Source organism: Python bivittatus, unplaced genomic scaffold, assembly GCF_059951505.1.
Source record: "Python bivittatus isolate LINGU-HERP-01145 unplaced genomic scaffold, Pbiv_v1 ctg000350_np1212, whole genome shotgun sequence".
NCBI classification, from domain to species: domain Eukaryota; kingdom Metazoa; phylum Chordata; class Lepidosauria; order Squamata; family Pythonidae; genus Python; species Python bivittatus.
In genome coordinates, this window is record NW_028277074.1 from 25205804 (window position 1) to 25227126 (window position 21323).

Sequence of the window (21323 nt, forward strand, 5' to 3'; positions counted from 1 at the left end):
AACCCGAAGAGACTAAAGCATCCCTGATGCTAAAAGGAATGTTGGATATTTTTTAATGCATATCTTGTTTATTTGTGACACAAGCAGTGAAATCACTTTTGTCCAGAAAAAAATGTACCAGAATGCTTTTAATGAAAGGAATAGAATAATTCTCTACTAGTGCTACTAGTTCAAAACCCTAAGAGGAAGTATTCTTATCTTCGCAGAATATAACTAGCTATGAAAGCAGAGTATCTGTGATTGGCTAGTTTTGTTTTGTTTTGTTTTGTTTTGTTTTGTTTTGTTTTGTTTTGTTTTGTTTTGTTTTGTTTTTGCAGGGGGGGAATGGAACAGCCACGTCTGCGTTAGGATCATCTTTATTCCTAGTGCCAGTTTCTGAGTGAAAATCTATTTGTCAACTTCTATTTGCCATTCTGGTGAGGGATTATGGGACTTGTAGCTTCATACATCAGCAGATTGCCAGATGGGAGAAGACCGTTTTACTTCATGGAGCAAATAATAACTGGAGACAAAACTGGCAAGTTTTGTACAGGTATTCATGTTTTATTCTGGTAGGCAAATCATCACTGTCACAAGAACTTCATTAGGAGAATGGCCTGTGCCCTATTCAGTTCCAAAATTATCTAAGTTGCTCATCTTCCTGTAGCTAGTTTTGCTTTGCTTTGCTTTGCTTGTTTTGTTTTGTTTCATTTTGTTTTGTTTAATGTTGGAGCAGCAGAGGGAAAGAAGAGGGATTTTTAGGAAATGGAATGAAAATAAAAGTTATATAAATGCCTTTACATAAGTATGTTATGTAACTGTTATTTGGAATACTAGGTGTAATTCCTTATCTCAAAATGAGTGTAACATTCAAAAATAAGGTGGAGCAAAGACCTGCCAGAGCACCCCTACTATGAGAAAAATCTTTGGGGACCTTTTATAAGATGAGATTTAAACATAGTGATATTTATAGATTAATTGAAACAATGGGCTTAAGATGCACATTATGAACGCCTTTATTTCAGTGGGCCTATTGTAAACCTGAGGGAGCCTGGCTGCAATCTGTAGGAAAGATGAGGAATCTTAGGAAATTCATCAATGAATATTTTTTTCCTCCTCTTACAGCCGGTAATCATCTGATGAAATTTCTATAGAATATGTTAAAAACAGGATTTTAGCACTGTTTTGCACTTGTTTTAGGTAATAAAAAAAAAGAAAATGACTATTGGTGACAACTGAACAGTAAGTTTTTGTTTATTAAATTATTTGTTGCCTTATAAGTCTCAATAAGGTGTCTACAGCTAGCGAGGTTATAGTGAGAGTTGATTTTTTTCTTGGTCAATTGGTTAATTTAATCAATTAAAAATAGCCTGCCAGCCTTTGTTTTAATTAAAAATCTTGCCTTCTTTTGTTATAAATTTACTACCAAAAATGAAATATTAAGCTTCTTCAATATTTGCTTATGTTACCCTATAAATATAGACAGTAATTGGCACTATGTAAATAGTAACTCAAATGTATATTTTTGTAGTGTAAGAGGTAGAAATCCATGTGATGAGTAAATAACAGCTAAGGCAAACAATTTGCTTGAGTTGCTAATGCAAAAAATCAATGTATAAGGGAGGCTGCATGTGGTCTGTAAAATAAATTCTTTACATACTCAGTTTTAATTCACAGTATAATACATGTTTATTTTTATTAAGAGACTTTTAAGCTGCCCAAATCAATGGCTCTCCCAACTTCCAAATTAAAATTTCATCATATAGAAACTATAATAGAGAAAGATAGAACAAATGTAAAACCAGAGCTTGGGGAAGGGTGGAATTACCTTTTTTAGAAAGCCTGGAAAATAAAAAGACACCCAGTACCCAAAAGATAGCATGGTGGGGGAGAGAAAAGTGCCTTCTCAAAGGTGTTGCAACTATCTTCTCACACCATGCTGATGGGATCACCCGCACAAGACACCAATGGCAGAGCACAGCAGTGCTATTGTGGATTTAAGGAATCTGTTTGATACCTTAATCCAAACTGTCTTCAACTTTAAAGATAAGCACCAACATTTCAAATTTGCCAGGGGAGCTGCATGAAAGATGTGTTCTTTTCCTTATGCCTTCCTTCAGTCTCCTGCACAAAGTATCACTCAAGATATACAGAAATTGGAATGTATACAGTGACTCTTCCTCCCATAAGCCAGGACAGCTATTATAATAAGCTTAATATTCCAGTATTATGCTCTAAATGTCTCTTTGATATGCCAACATTTAATTTTCAAAAATCAGGGAAGCATAGATGTCACAAGATGGATAAAATTTATTTTTCTTCAGTTGCCATACCAACATATTCTCTGCTGCTGGAGCAGAAATAACAGAAGCAACAGAGAAAATGTTGAGATTCCATTGCCTTGAAATATGTGTATTGTCTATCTTTCATCCCACAGAACATGCAACATCTCTAATTCCATTAGAATCGTACTAAATGTATCCCCATATGTGATACAGGAATTGTAACAAACAGCAAAATCCCATTCCATTGTACTGATTATAACCAAGTGGAATTCATTATCATTGTAGTGTTGCAGTCAGTGGTTATTAATTGGACAACAAAGGACACTATTCGTTCTTTAAAAAAAAAAACAGATACACATAACAGACCATCTCTAGCTTAATATTTCCATACTTTTTCAATCCAAAGTAAGAGCAGATCTTAGAAGAGACATATGCATCCTGCCCAAAATTACAGTCCCATCACTCACCTTCAATACCTGGAAAGGTACAATATTCTTAAATGTTATTAGACTGAGTCCTTCCATTCATAAAACAGAGATCAAAATAGAGATTCAACCCCCACTGAATTAGGTCATATGTTGGACTGAAATCCCAAAATAATTCCATTTCTAGTGGACAGTCATCCTTTAAAAAGAGAGAGCACAAAGACTCCTCTCCATGAAGACCACAGAGGCTGTTCATCTTCAGCTGAGTAAGGAACGTTTAATATTATGAGTCTCTTCCGAACATAAATGACCTTGAATTTGGTTGAGCTTATTTAAGTATCCAACCAACTCCTTGGTGCACACTTTTTCTGCCTTCACCAAAGTTTATTCTGTTTTCATAAGAGTCTAGCATCATTTTCTTTAACTCAACTTCTTTCATACCATCTTTTCATCAAGAGGTTTTCTGCTTATAGATTACAAGGCATATTTCCTTCCCCAAATTCAAAATCAATGGACTAAATGGCCAATAATCCCAACTCTATAATTCTTCAAAAAGCTATAACCCACATTAATTCTAAATTTTGAAGTGTTTGTGATCCAAATCTTGTAGTATTTCCTTCTCCTTGGCACAAATGCAAGTAGAAATATCCTATAAGCAAGTAGCATGTAGTGCAATGTAGTCTTAAGATGCTCTTACCTCAATACAACAATTTAGAAATATATTATTTGTGGGTGTTAATATTAGCAAATAGCCAACAATCAAAAATTCAGAATGTTACAAATATACTGACACCCAACTGGTAAAAACAAATATTATTTCATCTATTCTAGATTGATCCAAATAATAATTAATCCATTCAATAAACATTCACTTGATGAAGCAACTGCTTTTCTTTGGAAAATCTGTTATAAAATAAATAAAAGAAAAATATTTGAGACTTCTATAGAACATTGGTTTCAGGTCTGTAAAAAAAAGGCAAGTTGAAATGTAATTTAGTTTTAATTTTGGCACCAGTAATTCTCAGTCCTCCAACAGGTAGTGGTTCCTGATTCTCCTGGATGTCAGAAAAGCTAAGCAGGGTTACATTTGGTTAGTACTTAGATGGGAGACTAGAAGGAATTCCCAGGGCTGTAGATTAAGCTGGGAAGTAAAAAAAACCCTCCAAAATTATCGAAGTCTCAGTGGGCACTTCTATATTATTACTAAGAAAATATTAGCATGTTCATGTTAATCAAAAAAAATAGTCACCTGGAATCAAGCTTAACTTGAGGAAGTCTTTCCTTTTTAATTCTGTGAACTAGCAGTTAACACGTCTTGTAATTTTCTTCCCAGTATCTGTTTTATTTATTTATATCTGCATGTGCACATTCTCTCTCTCTCATACCAAGAGTGGGAGAAAGTATTCCCCCAGGATCTATGTGATCACTAAGAGATGGTGCCAACCTGATGATATATAATCAATCGCTCATAGCTGAATTGGAGCTTTGGGCTGGAGATGCTAGTATATGGATGACCCCAAGTGTTCTATCTCATTTTCACCTGCTGAATCCATGAATGTCCAAAGTTTGGAAGATAACTATCAACCGTTTTGGACTGGTTTAAGTTTTAAATTAGATGGATGTATTCTTAGTTGGTACAGTACTTCTGATTATTTGCCATTAATTTTAACCTATTTCATGGAGCTTGCACTAACCAGCATGCAAGTTGCTTACAATTTAGATCCACATTTGAATAAAATAGTGTTTCATATCTTTGACTCATTTGCCAAAAAATTTTTTGAGGCTTGATTTTGGTCATGAATATTCTTGACATCTTCTTTAGATATATCCAGATAGGATCCTTTTGAACACATCTTAAGCCTAATATTGTTCATCTTCATTATTCATTTTTAACCTTGTGCTTAAAGTCCTAAATGCCATGAAGAGAGAGTATCTCAAGAGTCTCTTCTCTGTAAGTCTTTGTTCCCTCTGAGTAACTTTCACTGAGGTCTACCATCTTCTGAAATGAGGTCCACCAGGTACCTGGGAGACGTCCTTCTCAATCCTGCTGCTCAGGACTGATTGACATCAGAGGAGTAGTACTGCTGGCTGGCTGGCTGGCTTGCAGGGCACAGTGATTCTGAAAAGGAATTCTTCAACTAAAAAATATGGGTTTTTTCCCACCAAAGGGAGAATTTTTAATAATGGAAGTCTTTGCACATTATAGACAGTCAAATACAGTATAATAAAATAAAATGGAAAAGAATATGGTAAACCAAATTGGCATACTATAACTTGCATAGCTTAATGCCGTTACATATTCTGGTGAATGTGGTAGAAGGCAAAACAAATGTCAACATGCCTATTCTGTTGCTGTTATATATCCCTATTCCTATATCCTATCCCAAATGCTGTCTGTTTTATATGAAATATATATTGAATATCCACACATCTATGCAGTCCCTCTTCTTGTCCCCCAAAAATGGATACAGAGTGTATGTGTTAACTTCCCTGGAGAGGCCCTAGAAAAGCAAAAGATGTGATTGTGAAGGTGAAGGTGCCTATTCATTCCAGCTTGGCACTGATGGGGAAGGCACTAGGATAAGGGATATACATGTATATATCTTTCAACCTCAGGCCAGCCAAGTGAGGCTGTCAAAGTCCTGCCCCAGTACCTGGAGGCTGTACAGGTTTGGATGGGAGGAACCGTCTCCAACTCAATCCTGCCAGGACAGAATGGCTGTGGGTATTTAGGCCATCCAGATCTGGGGATGCTCTATCTTTGACTTTGGATGGGGTAGCACTTCTCCCTTCAAGGTTGGTGCAGAATGTGGGGATCTTCCTAGACTCGCAGCTCCTGCTTCAAGAGCAGGTGGCAGCTGTGATCAGGAAGGCCTTTGCACAACTCCATCTGGTGCACTAGTTGTATCTTTTCCTAGATAGTGAGGCCCTTCAGACAGTCACTCATGCCCTAGTAACCTCACAGTTTAATTACTGTAACACTCTTTACGTGGGGCTGCCCTTGAAGATAAGCCAGAAGCTTCAGTTGGTCCAGAATGCAATGGCACAAGCAGTAATGGGCATACCTCGGTATGCTCATGTAATACCTCTCCTTCGCAAGCTGCGCTGGTTGCCAATTTGTTTCTGGGTACAATTCAAGGTGCTAGTTGTTACATAGTGTGGGGCCTGGTTACTTGAGGGACCACCTGTCTCCCATAGCATCTGCCTGGCCAATTCGATCCTGCAGCATTGGCACACTCTGGGTTCCCTTGATTAAACAATGTCATCTCTCAGGACTTTAGAAGCGCACCTTCTCTGTAGCAGTACCTGCCCTCTGAAACAAGATTCCCCACCGAGATCTGGCTGGCCCCCACTCTGCTGTTTGGCAAGGGAGCGTGAGACCCCTTGCTTCATTCAGTCTGGCTGTTGCCCTTGCCATCTTTATCTGAGCTGTCGATTTCTCACATTTCAGATTGGCAGTAGGATGCTAATGCATGAAAGCTGCGTTGCCTTGAGAAACAGACAAGATTACAGCATTGTCACTATATAGTATGTTGTGGCCAAAACCTGGCTCACTTAAAATAGCCAAATCACTTTGAAGATACAATGTAAATTTATTAAGCATGCAAACGGTTACAGTGTACACTGAGCTCCCAGCAAAGCATTACCAGCTTGCTGAGCAGCCCTGAGCAAAGGCAGACCCACAGCTTATATGCCTTTGGCCTACAACATTACAAATACAAGGCAAAGAAAATGGCAGACACCGTGTAAATTACAGCATGATGTTGTACTATTTTTGATAAATCCATCTGGGTGACATTTATATTGATCCCCTCCTATTAGGTTGGCATGCTAGCCACACTATCATTGGGATATGGTCAGTGAACATACACAATTTGGTTTACTGGGCCACTGGTTCCTGATTGTTTCTTCTCCCAGTCACCGCTCAGGGTCAATTCAGAATCCAGCTGACATGTGTATGGCGGGGCGGTGGAATACCTTTTACCACCACAAGTAGAATGGAGATTATTTAACTGACCAAAGAAGGGGGATGAAATATCTGCCTTTTGTAAGGGCTTAAACAATATCATTGATGTAAAAATTAAATACTAGAAGGGCCAGGATATTCCCTGTTTAACTTACTTAGAAGTTTGAATAGGGTCAGTTAATTCTCCACTATTTGAGCCTTGGACCTGCATTGTAGTCCTTCCATGCAAAATTATAATTAGTTGCAGGAACCAGCAGTTGATGGAGGAAGTGGTTTTTGCCACAACCTCTTATGGATTGAATCAAATGTTACTTTCAGGACAATGAAAGCAGCATTGAGTGCATGTCTAGGAGCATTAGTATCTTCACTGGCAGATGGTGCAGAGCAATAACAAAAACTGATCTAAAATTAGCTTGCTCATTACTATGTTTTTTTGGATCATCCAATCAGTGATCTTATAGAAAAATATTTAGCGTACAATTTGCTAATTATGCATAGTAAGCCGATAGGACAGTAGTTAGCTGGATTGTTTTTGTCACCTATTTTGTATAGTGGTATTATAATTGAACTGGCCCATTCCTTAGAGATCCAGATGGAGGTATTAATATTAGTGAATAAAGGGGCCAAAACAGTAGCCAAACCAATTGTGGTTTTTCTTCAGCATTTCTGGAGGATCAAATCCCCTCTATGAGCGTTACCACTTTTAAGATGGGCAATTAAGTTCACTACCTCTGGTTTGGATTTGGGGGCCTAGGAGAGAGAACGTTTGAGATTGTTGGATGAATGTCAGAATCTCTAACTGTGGTTTGGAGTAACACCTGCTAGTGAGTATCCCAGGTCTCATGTGATATTAGATTATCCATTCTAGGTCTGGGACTTGTAGACACAGAAGAAACAAGGTACCAGAGCATGGTATCCTTTTTGGCTAAGATTGAATCACTCTGTCCCATTCTGCCAATTGACTTGCCCACTTCTTCTTACTCTGGAGAACCTTGTACTTCTATTTCTGGGAATAACATTTCCCTAAGAATGGGGATTACTATCATCACTATTCATAGCAGCTTTGCAGGCAGCTATCGCTAAGGCTTGGGCATGAACACAGTCTTGGTCAAACCAGAGCTTGGAGAGCTTAGTGTGATATCTTTGGGCTAGCTCAGAAGTCATTCTGCATTCCTGCATTGTAATATCTTGGAAATTATCAAAAATGGTCTGTGTTGCACTGGGATCAATTATAGCCTGTTTCAGCTGATGGCTCTGGATGAATGTATGAATTCAGTACAAACATCTTCTAACTTATGTGACCACTTGGGGCAGAAAAAAATGTCAGTTGTTGAAATTTCTGAGACATTTAGGGTCAAAACCTCAACTTTTAAGTGAAGGGTGAAAAAAAACCTTGTAGGTGGAGGTGGTCACTGTCAGGGAGGAAGGAAACACAAAACTTTATGCAACAAGCCATCAAGTTGCTGGTAATTAACATAAAGTCAAGTACTGGCTCCTTTTCCTTTGCAGAAAGTGAGCTCTCCCTCTGAGTGTCCAGGAGCTGAGCCATTTAAGACTGAGAGACCCAATTTGATGGCTAGTTGTGCCAATCTCCATTCCCCAATAATAATACCTTTGTCTTTGGAGCTACATGAACCAAGTAAGTAGGAAGTAGCTGAATAAAAGTATGGGGCATTAAAGTGGGAGGAGACAGCTTTGTTATCAGGACCCATCCTGATACTGAAGTCACCTGCTAAGATTGTCTCTGAATTTGGGAACTGCACTGTCAGCTCTAACAGCCAGTCTTTGAGAGTGTCCCAAATTCTGTTGATTCATGAGATAAGCCTGCAGAGGGGAAGATATATACTAATTAGTAGTAAGGTTAACAATGTATTTTTTAACTCAAGAGCCAAAGAGAGCATATCAAGGAAAAGCAGGGAGGTGGGGGCGACACAGTTGCAACAAGTTTGGAAGCAGTAATTGTGTTCATGCCCCCATAAGCATGACAACCCTTCAAGCTAGGTGTCACTATCAAGGAGGCAGCTGTATAGTTGTTTAATTCTATGGGGTTGAGCTCCCATGCTTCCTGGAGGAAAAAAAAAATCAAACCACTCTAGGGATGAAAGAAAAGTTGGGTCCTTAGATTTAATCCTCTATCCAGAGAGATTCCAGAAAAGTAGCTAGAGGGACTGCTGGGAAGGTAAGTGTCATTTAGCAGAGGGTGATTCTGGAACAAGTCCCATGAGGTCTATGGCTCCCTGATCAGAGGAAAAACCAGAGTTTAGCTAGTTTGTTTTCAAAAGCTGAAGTGCTTAGGTTGGTAGAGTTTGGACATGCTCCCTGTTGGATAAAGGTTTAGCTGAGGTGGGTGATGTCAGACTCCTGAATTGACTTTGTCTCAGCATGTTTGCCAGCAAGTTCTGCAACATCACTCATTAATGGAAATTGAGCAGAGCGCAAGGAGGGGCTCTGCTACTGCTATTGCTCTAGAAGGTACAAAAGTTTCTACTGGAGATTGGGGGGAGGAGAGTATAATAAGTTTACTAGAAGCTGGAGAATCAGTGATTTTGGCAGCTTGAGGTTGAAGTAGCAGGTTCTTTACAGCTTTTTCAGTAGCTCTAGAAGCTGGTGTCAGATTACAGGTGACCCTCCTTTAATGACCAGTCATTCAGCAACCATTCAAACTTATGACGACGGCACTGAATGAGTGGTAGTTATGACTGGTCCTTGGAGTTCTGGCCATTTCAGTGTTCCCACAGTCATGTGATTGTGATCCAAGCACTTGGTGCTCAGCTCGCAATTATGATGACAGTGAGCCGCGGTCACATGATTGCAATTTCTGACATTTCCTGCCAGCTTCCCACAAGCCAAGTCAATGGGGAAGCCAGTAGGAAGTTGGATATTGTGGTCACATGGGATCCTCACTTAACAGCAACTGGGACTGCCAGAACTGTTGTCGCTAAGCAGCGCAGTCACATGCAATTGCATTTTACAACCACATCTCTTAGTGACAGCAATTCCGATTCCAGCTGCCCTCTTAAACCAAGGGCTACTTGTACCCAGATAAGTTTTGAGATGTAAAGTAGTAAAAGCTTGTTTTAAGTTGTCTGGTATTTCCATAATAGTCATCTGTTTGTTACTTGGGCACTGTAAAAAAGCATTCAGCCCTGAGGTTTCTTCTAGTAAGAATGTTGGCACTGAGAGGGTTAAGCGTTCTTTGACCAAAACCCACTTATCGTTCTTCAAGACTATTTCATCAATAGGCGAAAGGTGGTCAGAGGTGGTACGTGTTATATGATTGCATGTCTTGGTTCAGTGCCAGGTCACAAGGCTAGGAAACAAACACTTGATAGACAAATCAGCAAATATACGTCTTGGATAAATTTGAAACAAGGCAAGGTATTTCCTCATTTTAAATAACACATGAGATTGTTGAGGTTTAAATTTGAGTGCAATTCTGCAACTGTCTTAGCAGGCAGCCAATCAATCATTTCAAGATCCACTTGCAAAGCTGGAATGTGCAATAATTGGTTTAAGGAGAAAGTAGCAAAATTATTGCTAATTCTATTGTTTCTGACAATTAGAAAAAATGATCTGTTTGGAGTACATATGGTGATGCAGCACTTGGTTTAGAGGGTACAGAGAGATCCTGAGTGCCAGCTGATGAAATCATTCTGGTTTCTTTGTGGGAGCCCTGGTTGGCATTTGCTGTGCCTAGAAAAGAGGCTTTGTTGTGGGGGCAAAGGCAGAGATAAGACGTAGCACACCTGCGCAGCACATCAGATTTTTCATTGATGGAAGTAAAACTTAAATAGACAGAGGCTACTGTTTCTGCCACTAATGAGATTTGCTTTGGCAATATTTCCACATGGAAGGGTGCTGCCAGGGAAGGCTCTAATGGGTCAGGGTTTCCGTTGCTGATTGAATGTCCAGGTGGACATAAAACTTTGCGGGGGAAGGGAGTCCAGATCTGGCTTCAGCTAAGTCAGGAGGATCATACTGGTAACTTAGAAAAAGAAAAATATCTCCACTCACTGCATTGCTTTTCAGAGGAGGAATTAAATCATCACTCTTCAGTTGTTTAGAAACTCTGCTAGGTTTTGGATGACCTGAGTTCAGTCAAGCATATTTTTTCCCCATGCCCATCTAGTCAATTTAGGAAGGCATGAAAGATAGATAATGATTGATTTCAGGCAGGCAAAAAGAGGGTTAGGAATTAAAAAGAAAATAGAGATGTAGAGTGACGAATGCTCCAAGTGCAAGAGCCATCTTGCAAAAAAGCAAAAAACACACACACACACACACACACACACACACACAAAACTGAACACATTTGCACCAACCTCCAGATTGACCATTATTTTTCATGAAGATTGGTGGTCAGAAAAACTAAGCAAAAATCATGGATATCTCTGTCTGAAATATATTCATTTCAAGTAGATAAGGGTCAGTATTAGCTGTAGCTCCAAAGATTAATCACACTGCCTGCCATGTTAAATATGAAGCGCCTAGAGTGCACATCAAACATCCATAGCTGAGGCTCTTTTTTAAATCTCTGATTTTAAGACACTTTTTTTTTCAGTTCTTCCATATAATATTAATTATAGATTTAAGGCTTTTGTGTAGGGAATTCTTAATTAGTTATTTTATTCTTGGAAGCCTTTGATATCAGATTGGGAAATATTTATTCAGAATATCTTTAAGCTACATATTGCATGCTCCAGGCCTGCTTGGCTACATTTTCCCCTCATAAAATCATCAAATGCGTAACATCTAAGATTTCAAAACAAAAATGAAACTTAAGATTCAAAACATTTTTCTCCTATATTTAATGATCATAATGTCTGTGTAGGTTTATTGTGAAAATAAAACTAGTTTATTTATCCACTTTTAAACTGCTAAATCTAATTAGCTTGAAGCATGGATGGCCACAGTACTGAGCAAACCACCTACCCCTAATATTTGGGAGTTGTTCTTCATGCCACAGGGAGACTCCCCACAAGGCCCCAAGGAGTACAGCACCCACCCAGCCTTTCTTTCATACTACAGGAGCCAAAGATGTCCTACCTGCCATCAAGCTGTTTGAGTGCAAGGCACTGGCATGGCCCCTACATGGAAAGCATTTAAGTCCATATATCAGTTTTACTGCTTATAAGGCCACTTCATCTGAATTTTTGAGAAAACTATGCAGGTAGACCAGTTGTATACCAAATATGGTTGTGCTGAAAGCAGGCAATCAAAGTTGAGGCAATTTGGTTGATCATAATTAAATTTTCCTAAAGCTGATACTTCATCCACGAGGATTGGCCCATCTTTTCTTGGACATGGGGAGTTAAAGATAGAGTGCTGGTTCTGTCATGGGTGTTACTGACCTTGAGCTATAAGTATGCTAGTACAGTACATGATGTCAGAGAAATTATCTAAGATGTGTAAAGGTACATCTGGTCAATGCTGGAGATGGGAAAAACATGAAGGGACATTTTACCATGCATGGTAAACTTGCGAAAAAGCAAAAAAAAAAAAAAAAAAGGCACAAGTACGTATGATGATGCCAAGAATTTTGAAGATTAATATTAAGATGAAACCAGAGCTTTTTTACTGGGGTTTATGGGCAATCATTTAGAAAGATTGATTTTATATATGGTAACTGCAGTAAGATTACCATATACACAATGATGGAGAAACACTGAAATATCCGCAATGGAGGAATGGATTGTAAAGATGGTAGAATTAGCAGAAATGGCAAGGCTTTTATATGCCCAAAGGTGGAAAGATATTACCTACAATGGAAGAATGGATGGTGAAGCTGATGGAGTTGGCTGAGATGGCAAGATTGAAGGCTTTGATTCATGATAAGACATTATGTAATTTTAATGGTAACTGGAAATCTTTTTTGGACTTTTTGTGGGAAGCAGAAAAAAATGAAATTATGTTGTATGGATTTGATGATTAGACATAATATGGGTTAATGGAAATAATGGAAGTTATGTTGTTAATTTAGAGCAAGAGTTTAATGCATATTGTTACTTATATCTGTTGCAAGGAGGGTCAGAAGTCAATCCTTTTTCTTTTTTCTTTTCTTCTGCACTCTTGATCTTTACTATTGTCCTTTTTTCTAATTTCTTTTTTCTTCTTCTTCTTCTTTTTCTTAATATTAGTTTTTGTTAGTTTTTACTGTTCTTTTTTTTTTAATAAAGTTATTACAAAAAAAAAAAAAGTAAAATGGTGATTTCTGGATTTGCTAATTGAAAAAAGTTGAATGCAGGATAGAAGGGATATTTGTAATGTAATCTTAAAAAGGAAGGAAGGATAATAAGCTTGTTTGTAGCTACTGCAAAGATCGGAAGTAGCCTCTTTAGTTATCTTTTTCTTTCTTTTTCTAACTGTATTGCTTTTTGCACTTTTTATCTTCTTTTTCTACCCTTTCTTTATATATACTTTCATGTTCATCTTTTAATCTATGTAAAAATCTTCAATAAAAATTATATATTAAAAAAATAATGACAATTTGGATTTAGAAAAACTAACTCAGTCTTCCATAACCTGCTACCCTTCATACGTTTTTGATTGTAATTTCCACTATACCTGGTAACATTTAAGCAATTAGTGGGGTTACAGACTGCTCCAATCAGTATTAGTTCTGAGCAGCTTATATATCCAACCTCCATAAATCAGGTTAAAATGATAAAAATTACTATTATGAAGTAAGAAGGAGAATACAAAATACAAAACACCAATGCTGTATTTTACCACCAGAGAACATAAATCGCATAATTGAACAAACATCACATTGCAAGAAGGAACAACCTCACAACATTTCCACCCCCAAGCTTGCTGGAACAACCATGTTTTCAGCCTTTCCTAAATTCTGATTTGCTTTCTTTATTATTGCTACATTAAGATCTATAAAATATGGAAAATATGTAATGTTTATAAAAAAAAAGTTTGAAAAAACAGCATTCATATTTGCTATATGGTGCTGTTCTATGCAGCTCTTTATTTAGTACAGGGAGTCCTTGGGTTAAGAATGCCCAGTTTACAGGCGACCCATAGTTAAGAACAGAGCCTATTGTAGCAAAATTTGAGTTAAATACACAATGATTCAGAGTTGAATACACAATGGATTGAGTGAATTACATAATACTACTTATACAGTATTACACAATAATACTGTTCCGGCTTACATATAAATTCGACTTAAGGACAGACCTTGGGAACAGAACTCATTCTTAAACTGGGGACTACCTGTACTTCATACTAAGCCACCTGCAGGCAATGAAAAATCAAATGGACATCAGTGAGCTAATATTTTGTTTATTATGCCTCTTAGATGGCTTCTGAGATCTAAATCAAGAGTGTAACACAGACAGTGCAACTGCATCATATTTGAAGAGTTTGCTTGTTATTTTAAAGCACTACAGAGACATTTTGACATTTTTCATAGAAAAAAGGTAAGGACCTGATCAAGTTGGTCACAAACTGGACAACAGCTATCAATCCCTATGTATATCAGTTGATTGTTAGGAAGTAAATTGCCCTCCAGCTCTATCTGCAGGGTTCAAAGCACCCTCTTAAAGAGAGTTACAATGACTGAAATGAGACAAACAGATGAAACTGAGAATTTAACCTTGTTTCATCTAAACTAGTATTTCATTTCCCATAATAGCTTGCCAAATGTCTCTGAAAACTCTGTAGGAGCTGTACTCCTCCTGTTTGTTCCCACTATCTGATATTCAGAACTTCTAAATACTACTGTTTCCATATCTCAGTAATATTGCTGAAATCTGTGGTGTTTTTGCAGAACTTCCTTAGGGAATCAACACAACTGGGTTTATTGTCTCCCAACTTTCTCCCACTGTAATTTCTTAACTAATGTGAAATAACTGGCATTGCTGTGAATCTGAATCTATTTTAAAATATGGGCCCAGAAGATATTGTTAGATTTAGTTCTAAATATAGTATTAAATTATCACAACTGTCTTGTATTTGATCCATGCTTGAGTATTGTGGATAATTAACTTCTACAATAGAAAAACAACATAATTATTTTTAAACTACTTTGGGCTATATGGTCCATAATGCTTGAGATACAATGAATACCCAAATATTAAAATATACTTGTTTTATATTATTTTCTCCTAGTTCTAAAGATGCTTCATTAATCAATTCATCTAACAGAGTAGCATTGCTAAAACCTTCTGTGGTGTTTACCACCTCCTCTGAAAGTCCCTTCTGGAGTAGAAATTTTGAGATAAGACTGTTGAATTTATTCTGTGTAGTAGATTGTAGTTCTTGCATGGGAAGAGTTGTGTGAGATGAGGTATTTAATTCTTCTGGGTCAAGACAGAAACCTTCAACTGTCTTCTCAAAAATAACATCAATTAAGTCAAGACCAACTACTGAAGATGGCGAAGTACAAGCAATATCTCTCACAAGTCCATAATTCTCCATCCACTCTTTCAGCCACTCAATCTTGCAGTCACACTCCCAGGGGTTCCGGAAGAGGTAGAGTCTTCCTAGGAAGTAGACTGGTTGGAAAACTAAGAAAGGCAAAGTGGTTAGATTGTTACTGTTCAAGTGCAAAGATACCAAGCTTGTGAGGTTTTCAAAAGCACCTTCCTCAATATAGCTGATCCAGTTTCTGTCCAAATACAAAACTTCCAGTTCAGACTGATCCTGAAACCAAGTATTAGAGACATTCCTAAGAAAGTTGCCACCAAGATTAAGCATTTTTAGATGCCACAGACCATCAAAGGAATTCTCAGGGAGGTCACTGATTAAGTTGTCATTTAAATAAAGGTACTCCAATTTCTGACAATCCTGAAAAGCTCTATTATGAATTACATTTATTCTGTTGACTTGCAGATTGAGATATTTCAACCGGATCAGGCCCAGAAGTGAATTGTATGCTACTGCTTCTATCTTGTTTTTCTCCAAATAAATATGGGTCAAATTCTCCATCCCTCTTATAGCTCCTGGGATCCTTCGGAAGTTATTCTGAAAGCAAAAGAGTTCTTGAAGAGCTGGAAGCTCTATAAAAATCCTGTCTGGAATGCTGAAAAGATTGCAGTCTGCTAAGTCCAATTTGACTAGCCTCTGGAGAGAAATAAAAGTCCTGGTATGCAGATAACGAATGTATTCATTATGGGCCATTTTTAACTCAGTCAAGCTAGCAAGCCCTTTGAAAGCACCAGGAGTAATAAAGGATATGTTGTTATGACTTATTGAGAGAGATTTGAGGGATGGGAGGGTACCAAATGCCCTCTCAGCCAGGAATTTGATGTTATTTTTATCCAGGTTAATAGAATATGCTTCACAAGGAAACTCATTAGGGATCTGTGTAAGGCCAGCTCGGTCACAAAGAATGGAGCAACTCTTCTCTTCAGTGCAGACGCAGCTGGTGGGACAGGAGCGGACACAGGCCCACACAGAATGAACAGGGGAGACGCAAAGCAAGACTGGCAAGAAAGGACCCCATCATTATCCCCAAGGAAAGAAAGAGAAAAGAGAGATCAGTAAACTCTAATGATATTGCAATAAACACAAACAATTGATTGAGTTATGCAGACTGGTCTCACCCCTCACACAAAGCCATGGCTTGCCTATCCATGATTTTTAAACAAACCACAATTGACTCACAGAAAATGTAGAATTATAAACTATGGTTTCCAAATTGCAACATGGGTTCACACAATACACTAAGTAAAGATTCGCCTCCACTTCCACTTAGAATCCAGGCACAATCACGAATTCTTTATCAAGGACCATAGTTCTTTGATTCTTTGATATGTTTCCAGTGGACCAATTTGATCTAGTATACAAGAAGGATTCTCTCCATCCTCTTGTTGTATTTTTTTTCTTTTGCTACTTTTATTTCTATGTCTGGAACTGTTTGATATTGGGAACAGGGAAGCTTCTCATGAACACATGGCAAGCAGACTCACCAGATGCGATAAGAAAATGAGTAGAATACAGAAATATTACCTTCTAAAGGCAATCTGTGGTCACACACAACATGCTACAAACCATGGGGTCCAAGCACTGCACTCACACAACATAACAACCCAACACCAAACAAGTCTCATTATGGCTTAGCATATAAGGTGATTCCAGCACTTTATTTACCTTCAGGAACTTTAGTTTTGAATAGATTTTCTTGTAAGTTATTAACAAACAATATGTTAAGTGGTTTTCAGTAATAAAATACTTGACAGCAGGATATATGCAGTAACGCAGAGTGAATCCCCAACATAAGACAAAAATAATGTGTCTTGCCCAGATGAAATAAACAGAAATGCATATTGTTTACCTTGATTTTATACACACATCTGTATCTAATATAGCTATAGATCCTGCCCATAAGACTGAAAAGATCTTAATTCTCAGACAATTATATAATCTTCTAAAAATTTTACATCTCTTTCAATATTTAAATAATTTGTCACAGAAGTCTCATCTGGAAGACTGTTTAGACATTTGTACTGCATATACTACTTTCTTAAAGAAAATGGGAAATCATACATATAAAATATATGAAGTGTTTTATAAAAGCAGACCAGAAAAGTGTGAAGTATTATTTAAAAACAGATCATTTTGCCCTTATCTTTAATACAGTTGAAGTTGACAGTTGTTTACTCCCAAGACTTATTCACAAATCCATTGATGTATTTTATACAGTGGGGGCCTGGTGATACTGAATTCCATCCATTCAGTAAGCTTTGCATTAGCTAAACATTAGCAAGATGGTAGCAACTTCACCTGGAATCTAGGTACTGCAGGCCTATCTTCTCTAATTCTAATACAAGAAAAACTTGTCTACTAAAATAAGTTTGTTATACATTGTTTGGTCTGGGAAGACGTCATATTCTTAACCCAGGATTTCTCTAAATTACCTATGGGGTAACTTCTCTCTTATGTGTTACAGTTATTATTTTTAACTCTTTTGATTTCAAATATTAAACAGCAAGGTATATGACAAGTAGCAGTACTTAGTTAACCATGGCTGATCTTCAAGAACGTAAGCAAGCTCAGACCTGGTTAGTACAATGGGAAACCACCAGGCTATCCCAAGCTATTGCTGGGGGGGGGGGGGTCGGACAAAGGCAATGGCAAGTCACTTCAATGTTATTGCCATTGCAAAAATAATGGATATGTCAATGCAGATAGCAGGAATTGAGATAACTCTCAAGTGAGACCTTTTTTAATATGCAGACGTACTGCAGTTTACAAAAACAAGCAACCCCAAATATTCCATATTACATTCTTCCCTTCTGTTTTTCACTTCCACCCAATCACAGTAGCAACAGAATGCCTACAGATGCTTGCTTTTATGGAGATTCTGTTGGACTTTATGGAGATTTTTCACAGAGATTCTGTTTGGACTTTTTCCAAATACAGTGGTACCTCGAGTTACGAATTTAATCTGTTCTGTGACTCTGGTTGCAACTCGAATTGGTCGCAACACGAGGCAAATTTTCCCATAAGGTTCAATGTAATTACTGTTAATCCATTCTGGCGTGGAGGACAGGGAGGCGGCTATTGCTTGGAGGGAGAGTCAGGGGAGGAAAAATGGCCGCGGACCACGTGTCGGGGTGGAAAAATGGCCGCGGACCACGTGTCGGGGCAGAAAAATGGCTGCGGACCACATGTCGGGGGCGGAAAAATGGCCGCGGACCACGTGTCGGGCAGAAAATGGCCGCGGACCACGTGTCGGGCAGAAAATGGCTGCGGACCACGTGTCACGGGAGGGAAAATGGCCACGGATCTGGTTCGTAACTCGAGGTGGTTCGCAACACGAGGTAAATTTTTGGGGCCGGAGCTGGTTGTAACACGAAAAATTCGTAAGCAGAGGCGTTCGTAACTCGAGGTACCACTGTATATTGGAAGAATAATTAACCCCAAAGTAAAGTTTAGATAAGACAGGAGGAGTTTGTTTAGGCATAAACTAACCCCACTGGGATGTGTAGCTTACATGACTGGGTTTTCCTGTTTGCATGACGTACTCCCTCCATGATCCAGTAAGCATGTCATACAACAGGAAGACCTATTTAAATGCAAGCTAGGCTAGGACCCTTAAGTTACAATTCTGATTCCAGTTGAACAAAGCAAAAATGAATATTTCTGGAGGTCGTCTTATCCAAGACACATGTTTTGTACCAGGTTGCCATCCATAGCAGAAACAGTTTTCACCAACTGCTTTGGGACTTGTCTAATTACATTCCAAAGATGAGGAATTCTGGAGTCTCTAAGCCTCTAACTACCTTTAAACAAGTTGGCTGGAGCTAATGAAAACGTGGGTCAAACAACATTTAAAGGTTTATGAGTCCCCATCTATACCATAGAACAAAAGTTGACAAGGGTATATATGGAACTGTGTTAAAATGGCTGGGATACTGCATCATAGAAAGCCAGTTAGCTTGAATAAGGCACAATGACTAGGTTCATATAATATCCTACGCCGAATAAAACAATCCAATTTAATGCTTAGTGCAAAGTGGGAACCTAGTTGATGAGCCTGGAATTCTTTGCATGCAAAGCAGGCACTCTACCACTGAGCAAATCCAGTTGTGTGTGTATGTGTGTAAACCTTGCAGTGACTGAGCAGGAAATGAGTTTTAGAATCCTGGTCAATAGCTCAAATACTATGCTTGGAATCATTAAGAAGCAAATTAAAAATAGCCAATATGGTTATGGTTTCAATGAAAATGCACTTGAAACACTGTGCCGAGTTTGGTCACCACACTTCAAAAAGGAAAGCTGGAAAAACAGTGCGCGCACACGCACACACACCCACACACCCATCCCAACCAACATGATTAGGCAGTTAAAGGAGAAAAGACTACATAGCATTTTTAGTTTGGAGAGAAGGCAGGTCATGAGAGACATGATAGAAAATTATGCACGATATGGAAAATGAAGGTAAAGAGAGGTTTTGGCCCTTTCTCATAACAATTTTGAAGTCACCTGTTATAAGGAAATATGGAGAGATTCAGGACCAATAAAAGGAAGTATTTTATACCTTACTGTGGAATTTGCAACCATCAGATGTGATGGCCACATATTTCGAAGGACAAATTTATGGAGGCTCGGACTACCATTGATTACAGCTATGACTTTTATTACTCTGGAATCACAAGAAATGTATCTGAAATACTTGCTTCTAGGAAGCACCAATGGGAGAAGTCAGTCACCTTCCTGTCCTTGTTTTGAGCTTCATGAACACCTCCATTTGACTACCGGAGACTACATAATGCTGACAAGATGGATCTCTGGTCTGATCCACGAAGGCTCTTGTTCCAGTGGACAGGAATACATTTGATCCATTGTTTGAACTACCATCAAATGCTATGTTTTGTAATCCACACTCAGAAGTGTCTGCCTGCACACATTTACAGCATATTTTATACTCAGAAATAAATACCAAGTCATTCCTTTCTGTTGTAGGGAATTAAGTCAGAAAAAGCCTTTTTTTCCCCTTTTACTTCAATATATCAAGGAACTGACATTATCACAGTTTGTTAGTTAGCTCCTGAGTGCCTTTTTGGATCCAGTGTCCATTTTACTAATCAGAGAAAGTTAAATACATTGAGAGAGAACTGCCTGGAAGTTGTACAGTGATGAAATGGACATGTTTCAGACCAAAATCTAAAATGCAATAGATGGATACAATTTCTTGTCAGGAATGTCCAAATATCAGCATGGGGCGGGGGGTGCCTTTTTTTTTTTTTTAAGATAAAAAACACTAATAGTTGGATATTCTTGATTGCAACAGCACAAATGAAAGTGAAGGGCACACAAATGTGTGATAAATGCTTTCCAAGTAAAAGAACTAGATGTTGTTAGTGTTTAGAAAAATCTGTGGAGTCTCTTGGAAGTGAAAGACTACTTACCATTTAAAATGATGACAAACATTACCCTGATTATTCACTATGGCATCTCAGGCCTGACAAATGTTCTTGCAAATCTAAAAGCAAACAAAAGCACGGCGATATTCATGCTTATTTGTGACAGTTGCTTCTGCTTCTGGATTTTAAGGGAATTCTTTAAAATGCATTTCATCCATTTCCCATTTAAACAACAGATCGTTCTCTTCAGGGGTTTTGTTTGTTTTCTGACCTTGTGAACCTTCTAAGACCTCAATACTTAATTAAGGGCTGATTTCAATGGCACTACTCCCAAATAATTGTTCCCTGGATTGCTGCCTGAAGATGGTTTTTCAAGAAACAATGGTGCCTGCAGCCTTCCTTATTTCCACTCAACTCAATACACCTGTGGAAGACACACTAACGCACCCTATGGCTGCTTGTTGCTGCCCCCTCTGAACTTCAGCTCCCATCTGTCTTTGATACTTGCTGAGAAATGGGGGCTGGAGCTGAAGAAGTCTGGAAAAAAATAGTTTGGGGAAAATAGCAGCACCATATATTCCACTGAAATAAATGCACGAGTGGTGTGGAAATAAATGTACTGGATCCCAACCATTTTCCTCCACTGTGGAACCTCTGCAAGAAAGAAAAAAATCTGCTCACCTGCCAGGATGAGAGTCGTGCCTCCCTTTGTCCAGCCTTCATCGTCAGATGCGTTGGGTCTCTGACTGTCTGGGCTTTTCCACTCATTCTCAAAAGCTATCATTTAATGGTAGCGAAATCCTCTATATCAGGAGAGGATTAGTGGAGATGGAAGAATTTGTCT

At 38.3% G+C, this 21323-nt stretch overlaps 1 protein-coding gene across 1 annotated transcript; it reads right to left on the reverse strand.

Annotated features, from left to right (window-relative positions):
- Positions 1-515: 515 nt before the first annotated feature.
- Positions 516-21263, reverse strand: NYX (nyctalopin). Its single transcript, XM_088144455.1, has 2 exons — positions 21161-21263; positions 516-16093 (listed from the first exon to the last, which is right to left on the reverse strand). Exons 1-2 carry the CDS (start codon positions 21261-21263, stop codon positions 14700-14702), a joined length of 1497 nt encoding a protein of 498 aa, XP_088000581.1. The 3' UTR covers positions 516-14699.
- Between the last annotated feature and the right edge of the window lie 60 nt (positions 21264-21323).